Consider the following 10,800-nt stretch of genomic DNA (forward strand, 5'->3'; position numbering starts at 1 on the left):
GTTTCTCAGAAAGTTTGAATAAATCAACAATCATATCAGGTGTATATATAAATGTATATATAAATGTCACATTCTATCGACTTAGCAGTTTTTCATCATTTACACTCTCCTAGGCGGAGGGAGACATGCATCTGGCTGTTGTCAGGTTAGTAGGCCCTAGCTGTCTGAATGACGGCGCGCACTGATACGAACAGAGAGAAAATAGGACCAATTGATAACGACATGTGACTTTTTCCACTACAATGTTTTTGGGATGCAAAAATATCACTCTTTTGAACACATAATGTTTTGGGAAGAGAAAAGTTTTATTTCGCTGGGTCTAGTAAACCTGCCGGACTACTTTCAGCTTGACCAAAACTGGACGAGAACTCTGCTCACAGGACGCTGCCAGGGATAAGTCAGTGTGATTGCATGACACTGGTGATGGGGATGCCATACAGATTCATGTCAAAAATCCCGAACTATCCCTTTAAGGTCCCTAGCATGGGAGCTGGGAGGGCTGTATTAATTTAGATTGAAGGAAAATTAAGTGGAAGGAAAAATTCTGCTACTTAGAGCCTATGTGCTAAATATGGACTACAACTAAAATGCCAAATCCCATCTGCTAAGAAGTTTCTTGAGGATAAACAAAGACTACAGTGTTAGTAAGTGGTTTAAAGTCTTCCTCTCAAATAACATCTTCCATCAGATTGAATTTAGTTTGAAAATCAAAGTTGCCCCTAAGCTAAAGTGGATAGGTAAAGATTAGATTTGTTTTTGATCCAGACATTTCCAGAGTCTGGGATGCCATCTGCTGGTATTGGTTTTATGCAGGGTCCTTTCAACTTATTTTATTGGACAAAATCAACTGCCCTCAAATGTGCAAATACCTTATTTAATGCCAATGGAATCACTATGCATGATTGGCCAACTTACTTCTAGACCAAATGGAGACAACAGCGCCACAAATGCAGGGAGCCGAGGGGTTAAATTAACACTTGGCTTCATTAAAACCTCAGGAGAAACCCAGGATTATCTCTATACCATGCTGCATTAATGTTTAAATTAATACTCTATGTGAAAAGATGGAGACAAATTAATGTGTGAAATCCCTCATTTCACATCTGAGTTTTACTATTAGCTGTACATAATCAATATTGTACCGCTTAGAAGCAGTTGTTAAACATACAGATTTCAGTGGTTTCAGTTTTTTTTAAGCCAAATAAAACAAAAAGGAGAAACAAGACTCAACTAGATGGGTCAGTACTTATGTACCTTTGTTGCCAAATGAGCAAAGCAAATTCATCTTACCAACAGGCAGGGGGAAATAAAAAAACAAAACACTTCTGTAAGAGGACACCAGCGTCCCTGAGAGAAAGCTGGAGTGTCAGGTGAGTTCTCGCTCGTCCATGGAAAGGCGGCTTCTGACCCGCAACTAAAGGAGGCGCAACCTTGGAAAGCTTCATTACCCTCCCTCTGGATTTAACAAAAGCAAAAAGGTTTACGGTCCTGCTGGTAAAAAAAACAAAAAAAACCAACAAAACCCAGCAACAAGTTATTAGCTTCCACTAACCAGAGCATTAGGGTGTTATTACAATATGCTGAAGGCTTAAATACCTAAAACATAAGATAAATCAAGTTCTTAAGAACAGAGATTTACTATAGAGAAAATAAATAAGGAAAGAAGAAATCTAAGAGATCTTTATAGAATCTAAAGCAGAAACTGCATAATTCACTGCATGAATCAAGAGCAAATGTAATAGATTTCACACATGGATAATAAAGACACTTCCTAATTGCTATATAGCTCTCTGATGCCATGGTGAAGGATTTGATGCCCTTTGCAGTGATAAAGGAGAGCTACAGGATATCAACGGTCTGCTGCTGAAACAGCATAGGCCATCTTTAAAGTGTAGGTGAGTGCGTGCCTTCATTTGTGTGTTTATGTAATTACATTAAATGACTTAAAATACATTTAATCTACTAAAGTCTGTGAAACTATCAGCACATAAAGTAAAACCCATAAAGGTGGGGAAAAAAGGGTATTCTGGTGTAGCTTTGCTTTTTAAATATCTTCCTAGTCAAATTTTAGAAATATACGATCACAAACCCCACTTTATCTCTTTGATCAATTATTTGCATAGAAGCACTTTAGGGTAGGGCTTATAAAGTATTCTTGGAGCTAAATTAAATTGGAAAGATATCAATCGGGTAGAGAAAGTAAAATACCACAAACCTCAAACTTAAGATAGGAGATTAAAAAGGACTGAAAAAGCACACATACAGTGAGTTTGTAGTGAACTGTTTATTAGAAGTCTGTTAGGACACACCACAAAGTGACTTCCCAACAAAGATAAAAGGAAAATCATCTTACATTAGGCCTCTACTTGACTTGTGTCCCTGTAGACACTGCTGACTAAAAATGCAAACAGCTTATGCACAGATTCCAGTTGCTTAATCAGTTCTACTTTATAAAATTTTATTGAGAATACAGTAATCACAAGAACACCACTGGAAAGGAAAGTACAAATTCGATATTTCCAAAGGAAAAGTGAACAGTCCTGTACCCCGGGGCGTTGAAGGGAACCCCGTAATTATGCTGAGAGAACATGGAAGTCTGGGAACTGTTCCAGACATTTTAGCATGTTGTCAATCCACAGTGCTGCTACGTATGTATTTAAGGAGACAGGGCAGTCACATTCAAAACACACCAGGTCTGTGCACACAATCATCCGTGCTCCAACAGTTGATCAATAGGCCCATGAGGAGGCTTGGATGGACAGAAACAAAGGACATGGGACAGACAACGGTGCAGGGTTAAACTCCGCAAACGTGGGATGCACTTTTCCCCAATCAACCCCCCCACCGAAAACAAAAAAAAGATAATAAAACCACATGCACAGTTCAGAGCTGTGGGCTGCAAAGTGTTCAGAGCCAAGAGTCATGATGGCACACGTTTCACTTATTAAATGTATTTCCCACAGTGCCTTCAGCCGAGGACGCCCCACTCACTCAGCTAGCTGCCACACCAGAGAGTCTGGACACAGCGAAATGCCAAAGGTCAGAGCTCTCTGTGACACTCGTTCTCACATATACATATATACACAATCGCACCTTAAACACAGATGGCTGGTTACAAAAGTCTAAGTACAATTGAACCACGATAACAGTTGCATTTTATCCTATCCTTTCACTTCACTCTGAGCTTCCTTTTCTCCATGTTCAACCTCCATGGCCTCCTCGCCGTTCTCTTTGCTCTCAGGTTTCACCTTATCTGCTTCTTTCTGCTCAATAAGAAAAAAAAGAAAAAAAAAAAGAAAAGCAACTTTTTTTAAATTGCCCTTTGATGTGTGCTGCCCCCTAGTGGCTGCTGTATATTAAAAAAAATCTTCACCTTAGAATCCCTCTCTGCAAATTTCTGGAACATGTTGGCATAGATGCGTTTGTCCTTTTCGTGCTGCTCCTTAATGCGTTTCTGACACAGGACCACCTATTGAGATGAAAAGATAACAAGCTTAACACATTTAGGACTAATAAAGAGACCAGTTCATTTTGGAAGATACTTTGAAGCCTTGATTTAATTCATTAGAACCGTAATGTGAAATTTGCACACTTAAGCTCTTTTCTTTCTTTTTTTTTTAAACCGGTACCTTAACTTAAATCTAAATAAAAAGGGAACATTTTCACACGTTTAAAACAGGAAAATGAAAGAAGAGCAGAACGACATCCTAGAAAACCAATCGTTACATAAATTAAGCACCATAGCTTTTAAAGTAAACTGAATCTAGATAACAGAATAAAGTTATTGGTAAATTTATTTATCTTCATGACATTACCCAAATTACATCAGATGTCCGATCAAAATAGACCATCTGGGTCGCAGCTACACAAGCATAATTGCACAGTTGTTTAAATGGTCAATGAGATAAAAGTGCCACAGCCTCATGATCTGATTTCCTGTTGGATTTGATACTAAATCGTTTCTGATGTGTTCAGGCCTAAACACTCCTTGCTCAGGGAAAGACATTATCTCCTGACCAAAGGACTTGAAAAGTTATTTATCAATTTATTACCTTTTTTTTTTGGATTCGCGTTCCAATTTACAAGTTGGTTCAGACAAATCTCTGCATCGCCATCAAACTGTTCACATGCAGCAGCTCTGGCTTCCTACTTATTACAGGGTTGAGTTTTAGATTTTAACATTTACTTTTAAGGAGTTTGGCCTCATCATACCCATGATCTGTGCATCACCTATACTCCAGCAGACGATTTTTATTAGATGGTCCTTTATCCAAAGATCCTGAGGTGATCAGGCTGTAACAGGTTGTGTCCCAAACCTTTGGAACAGTTGATCTCACCTGTCCACATGCCGACCACTGAGACTGCTGAGGCTTTAAAGATCTGTGCTAAAGAGCCTTTTTTATTCTCTGCCCTTTCATTCCAGCAGGGTTTGGGATTCTTCTAAAGTTTACAGTTTAATCATCCATTTCTGGATGATTGAACTCCAGCTGTTCTTTAACTTTTGACAATTTTTGTTTTCATGTGTTATATATACTTTGATATCCCTAAATAAATTCCAGTGCAACAAACTTCCTTTAACATGCAGCCTAATAAATAGAGTCCACTTGTAACATTATTTAATCTCATTATAAATAATTCTCATCTCAGAGATTGATAGACTATTGGTAAAACAGTGATGTTTATGAAGAGAAAGGAAATCAACAGAGATGTTTTGGTTAAGTTAAAAACAATACTCCAAGCTTTAATCACCTTGCAGCGCTCTGTTTAGTCCATAATCTGTATACAAAAACATGGCACAGCTTCAACCATGTAAATAAACTGCTGACTAATCAGGAGCAGCAAGTAGGCTGCCAGTAACTCTGAATCAGCTGCAAAGATGCTAAGCTAAAGTAGGAGAACCTACTGAATGGACAGCCATTTGAACTCCCTACATATCCCCTTTATGGAAGGGCAATGCTATAGGGCCAGATTTAAGTTATTTTATAAGAAAGCTCCAAGGATGCTTTCTTTGCAGTATAACAAAAGTGATGCAGGCAACTTACAGAAGGATGTGACTGGCCAAACTTTTTTTGACCCAGGTAACAATTTGGTGGTAAAAAAAAAAAAAATCTATACCTGTGGTCATACATGGTGGTGGCAGAAATGTGCTGAGGGAGATGCTTTTACACAGCTGGGAGTGGGACAGAAGCTGCTCAGAGCAAAGGGGGAGATTAAACCAAAATCACAGTAACAAAAACAGAACCAAACAACCTGTTTAAGGGGGAGGTTCACCTTGTAGCAAGGCACCTACCCTTAACAATAAGACTGAGTTACAAGAATATATTTTATGCATCTAAGAATATTAGGATAATATAACCCAAAGATCTCCCAAAGTCCAAACCTAAATCCTATCCTAATGAGAATCGGTGACAAATCTTGGAAATTGATGCTCACATTGAATATCCTCCCATAACCGTTGGGTTATTTGATCTCTGACTAATCAAAGCTAGTAGAGAGATACCCTCATAGTCTTGCAGCAGAAATTTAATTGAAAGCTGTTTTTGTAGAGTATTCAATCAGGGTGGCTGAACAGAAATGTATGAGACACTGTTTACACTTGGATTTTGAAGCCCAGTTATGCTTTTCTTTCTACTTTACATCAAAAATCTCATTTAAAATACAATACAGGTGATTTTTTTATGCAAAATATTGTGTCAAAATACTTTTACTGTACCCAGTTTAAAAAAAAAAAAAGTTTCTATAATATATGGGGTTATACCTGGCTCTTTGCGGCTTTGTTGGAAGGATACAGCTGAACGACCTGCTGGAAATCATTCCTTGCTCTCTCGTATTCATTCATACCATACAGTGCCTCGCCTCGTCGGAACAAAGCCTTCTCGCTTGTAGAATCCATTTCCAGTGCCTGCAACCAGGAAATGTGTTTTTTTCTCCAATCCATTGAAACATATACTCTTTATTTTAAAGAAACAATTCTAATCTTAATGATTTATGTCTCTACTTCATGGAAGTAGAGACGAGACCAATACCTTGTCACAGTTTTCTAAGGCTTTGCTTGGCTCTTGCATTTTAAGATAGCACATGGCCAGGTTTAGATGTGCAGCCAGTCGTAGGGCCTTCGCCTTCTTTTCATCCTCTTCTGACAAGCCAGACTCGTGCTCTAGCCATGAAACTATCTTTTTGTACTGAACAGATGCCTGCTTGTATTTCCCATCCTGTAAGAACAGAATCAATAACTCAGAAGAAATGACAAGGAGAGAGCAAGCTTTTAAATGATGCATAAAAATCCCTGGCTGTAAAACATGTACCTTAAAGCACTGTGTTCCTTTCTCTTTCACTATACCGCTTTGCTCCAGCTTTTCTACTGTGTTCATTTCCCATGACTCCTTTGCCTGTTTGATACAAATAAAAAGGCCAAATTGAAGGAAAGTGGAGAAATTTACCAACTAGTTGTCACAGAGCTTCGTGATTTGCTTACCTTCTCAAAGGCAGTCAGCTTAATCTTATACTGCAGTGTTGCTCCACCAGGAATATTATATTTTTCATTGCCAGCAGTCCCAAAGCCATATCTACAAATCAAACGTTTGCTTTTAGTGCATGAAGACAATTTAGTGTCTGATTCTAAACACTGCTAAAGCAAAAAAGTCTTTTGCAACTTGGAGGAATTTGTCTTTGATCAATTCCATCGTAGATTATGTGAAACACACCAAACTGATCACATTTCCGGTACCAAAAACGTTTCTTGGCGTAGCCCATAAAAAAAGCACTTTTTAAAAATAAACTAATAAATATAGTCATACTTGGGCTTCATAGTGAAGAGTGCCTCTTCTCCTTGCTCCATGGCCATGATGGCTTTCTCCACACCATTGGGCAAGCTAAAACTCTCTCCATCTCCAATCTCAAACTTCAGTTCCCTCTCATCAAACACGCGTTCATCGCAGGTACCCTGCAGAACAACTGCAACAGAAATACTGGCATTAACTTCAGCCACGCTGTGTTGGTAAAACACTGAATGGGATAGATAAGGTTATATAAAGACTTAAAAGGAAACATAAAAACATGAAGCTTACTTTTGAGTTTTTGCTCTTTGTTCTAGGTGCCTAAAGCTTGAATCTGTTAAACCGTGTTACTGAGATGTGTACCACCCACAGGTCTCTAGAAGTGTCACTAAACCTGTTTTACAACCTATTACAGAGCATTTTAGCGCTCAAGTAATGCCTTTGGATTTTTTTAAAGTTTAATTCTTGTCTAACCTTTAAATAAAAATGCACCTCAACACATATTCACATCTACACTTTGTCCATTGTAGCAATTTAGAGCAAATCTAGCTCCTTTCATCCACCATAATTAGTAAAATCATACATGTAGAGACATGTGATCAGCTGTTAAGTACATTCTCTGTTAAAACATTGGTCCTTAGCTTGATTTTTCATTTTACTCACAGTAAAATAACCTTGTTGAGGTCGAGGCCATTTAGCCTAATGCCTGAATAACAACATCAAGGCTGCGTCAAACTTAAGATAAAGGAGTTTTATTAATGTTGTTTGATTTCAACTTTTTCATTAAAGCTTTACCATATGGCGCATCTCCTCTAAGATAGTTGATAGGTTTAGCTCAAATACCTTCCACAACAGCTCCTTCATTGGGTTTGGAGTAACCTTCTCCTTTGGTGATGATACGCCGTATGATTCCCCCGTCTTCATCATCTGTAATGTCTTCCCCTCGAAATTCAAACAGTTCCACCTAGATTTAAGCAAACAAATAAATCAACATCTCAAGTTTTTAGGCTTTAAATGGATATGAGCCTGATCACTGTGATTAAAAAAAAAAGTAAAAAAAAAAAAGAATGAGCTCATTAGGGGTGTTCCTAGAATCACTATCTGCTTTCTCATCACCAGAATACCTGACATATTCTGGGAACTAACAATAGTCTCTAAAGCCTGAGGTTTTGAAAGAACAAATGATGTATCAGCACTGTGAGTAGCTGAAAGTTTTCACTTTAGCTTAGCTGCCATTTACTGATACAATTGAAATAAATGTCAGCTAATTTAGTAATAGATTCATCATTAAGTATAGAAACTCTAGAACATGTCAGTAGCTGACATAGAGAGAACTATAGAGAACTATACCAGAATGTAAAAAAAATCTATATAAATATCTTGCATTTAAGATAAGAAAAACTTTTTGATCCGTCAACATCCTCTATCCAGAACTCCACAAGTGGTAAAGTTTTAGTTTAACCTCTTTTTAATTCTGTAAAAAACTTCTGTAAGCAAATTTTTTATATCTGATTAATTGATCAATAGAAAAAATTATCGACAGATTAATCAATTAGCTAAATAATCATCAGTTGCAGCTCTACTAACTTTCCTGAAACTTAAAACCCTGAAACAAATAAACTACGTCATGGTTAACATCATCACAACCCTCATAGTCGGGATCTTACTTCAGCGGGATCATGAGATTACTACTACCTAAGGGTGTGCAAAATAATCGTCAAATCGATGCATCGTGATTCTAATTTTTGTGATCTACTGAATCGATTCTTGAAGGCAAGAATCGATTATAAAAAAAAAAAAAATGAACAAATAAAATACATTAATGGTTGGCGCACATCAATCAAACCAAGTGGAATACAACTTCCAGTCCAGCAGATGTCGCTGCGGATGTGTTGACGCCTGCTGCTTTGTGTCATAAGCATGTCCGGACTGATTATCCTAATTTTGTTATTTTAAGTTTGATGAATCCTAAGATCTTTTTGTCAGTGTGTCCATGCCAGTAATAGTAATATTTCTGTCCAGTATTTGTTTTCATGGCAACACCTCCAAAAGTAATTTCAATAAATACAGCTATGTATGAATTCAGTTGCTTTCAGTTATGTATCAATTGAAGACACTATCCAGATCACACCCAGCCAGTCAGCCACTGGTAAGGGCTGGATCTTTTTCTTACAGTGTTCAGTGAAAATATCCCAATGCATCGCAATATTTCAAGTATCGTGATGCATCGTGATAGAATCGCATCGTGGCATGTGAATCGTGATTCGAATCGAATCGTGACTTCTTTGCCAATACCCACCCCTACTACTACCATCACTATTATTGTAATTTTATACCATTTTATTTCAATGTTTTTTTTTTCTGCCCTTTGCAGAGATTTACATCACAGTGATGCTTTACTTGTTAAAGACAAAGGTCATCAAGAAATGCCTGATTTTAATTCTAAATAAAACTGATCAGATCATATTCGACATTTTCATTTTAACAACTTTTTTCTTAATTTCTAATGATCTTAAAGCCTGTGCCCACCTCGAAAACAAGTGTTGCACTGGGAGGGATCTTGGGCGGACTGCCTGCGGATCCATAAGCATACTCTGGCTTGCAGATGAGCTGACACACCTCTCCCACTCTCATTGTCGCCACACCGATATCCCATGCCTTAATCACTTGTCCTATAGGGAGAGAGAACTTAAATAACCCCTCATGATTGTGCAACCATGACATAGAAACACTGATGCCTTTCTGATAGCAAACCAACCTTTGCCCAGCTCAAAAGAAAACTTCTCTCCTCTGTCTCTGCTGGAGTCAAAATGTGTTCCATCCAGGAGAGTACCCACATAATGGACAAACACTTTATCACCAGTCATAGGCAGCTCTTCACCAGTGCCTTCCCTTTTCACCAGCTGCAAGAGAAGAAATGTGCAGAAGTTAGAAAAAACTGAAATAAAATGCAACTTTCAGTCCATGTGCTGAATATCTATTATACAGCTGAGATATGTTGCACAAGAAGCTAATTTTTAAAAGCATTTAATAGGAATCTAACATCCTATATAGGACAGAAGTAAGTCAAGCAGCACTGATAGCTGCTCCTCTACAGATCTTTCTGGAAATGCATGGTGTTGCACTGCAAGTGTTGAATTTCACCCTCATTCAAAACTCAACATAAAAAAAGCTGCTTCAATGCACAGGTATAGGATCAAATAAACAGTTTTTTTTATTATCTTAGTTAGCCTTTGCATTTAAATTACAATGAAAAATCTGTGCGTCACACAAGCTACAAGAAGCTAACGTTAGCCTAGCTTTAAAGTAGCAGCAGCAGCAGAGCATTTACCTTTAAAACTCCTCCATCTTTCTTTGGTGTGATGTCTTCTCCCTCCATGGGGATGCTGTGTTGTCCTTCGCTGTTCTGCTCCTCTGCGGTCATCGGTTTTACTGGGTCAGATTCAACAGTATCCCTGTAAACCAGCAACAACTGATACTTGCTACCAACCCCGCCAAGTGCAGCAAGCAGCAACTAACGTCAACAGAAGTAGCAGCAGTGCGTCGCTTATTTCCTACGCTGTTAGCTCTACAATCCTTTTTTTTTTGCAGCTGGAAAGGAAATACGCGCTCACTGTTTTTATTTAGTAAAAATTGCTCAAAAATGAGGTTGATTGCGATCTTCGGGAGAAGCTTGCTGATTCTGAGCCACTGACAGGCGCTTATAGAGGAGCAGAGAACTTTCCAGACAGTCTAGGAGGATCGACAGCAACGAATGCGCGTTAGAGATGTTTCACGTTTACACTAGCGTATGCCACAAAGGCGGTGCAAAGCGCAAATATGCGAGTAACTGCAAGGTTTATTAGCATTAAATATATATATTTTTTTACTTTTGAGACAATATCAGCAAAAGTGCCAGCATTACATGTAAATTGTGTAAAAATTTCAATGAGAACAAGATAGGGCTTATTTTACAATTGCCCCGCCCACATTTATTTCTTCATATAGTAAAACATGCATCTATTTTTTTTACTTTGCTCCTATT

General features: G+C 38.1%; 1 protein-coding gene across 1 annotated transcript; it reads right to left on the bottom strand.

The window, feature by feature from the left end:
* Positions 1-2,265: 2,265 nt before the first annotated feature.
* fkbp4 (FKBP prolyl isomerase 4) lies at positions 2,266-10,517 on the bottom strand. The gene is made up of 11 exons (XM_038268851.1): positions 10,108-10,517; positions 9,535-9,679; positions 9,306-9,448; positions 7,620-7,740; positions 6,798-6,954; positions 6,476-6,566; positions 6,306-6,389; positions 6,027-6,212; positions 5,759-5,902; positions 3,374-3,469; positions 2,266-3,263 (listed from the first exon to the last, which is right to left on the bottom strand). The coding sequence occupies exons 1-11, from the start codon at positions 10,198-10,200 to the stop codon at positions 3,162-3,164; spliced, it is 1,362 nt and encodes a 453-aa protein (XP_038124779.1). The 5' UTR covers positions 10,201-10,517; the 3' UTR covers positions 2,266-3,161.
* Positions 10,518-10,800: the final 283 nt, after the last annotated feature.

Source organism: Cyprinodon tularosa, unplaced genomic scaffold, assembly GCF_016077235.1.
Source record: "Cyprinodon tularosa strain WSP-4 unplaced genomic scaffold, ASM1607723v1 ctg71, whole genome shotgun sequence".
Lineage (NCBI taxonomy): Eukaryota > Metazoa > Chordata > Actinopteri > Cyprinodontiformes > Cyprinodontidae > Cyprinodon > Cyprinodon tularosa.

Bases quoted from the DNA above. Each gene is read 5' to 3' on its own strand.
- fkbp4 (XM_038268851.1), bottom strand. From the start codon at position 10,200: ATGACCGCAGAGGAGCAGAACAGCGAAGGACAACACAGCATCCCCATG. The intron at 5,903-6,026 runs GTATTGGTCTCG...TCCTGGTTGCAG, and splicing joins CCTTAGAAAACTGTGACAAG to GCACTGGAAATGGATTCTAC. The intron at 3,470-5,758 runs GTATAACCCCAT...TCATCTCAATAG, and splicing joins ACAAAGCCGCAAAGAGCCAG to GTGGTCCTGTGTCAGAAACG.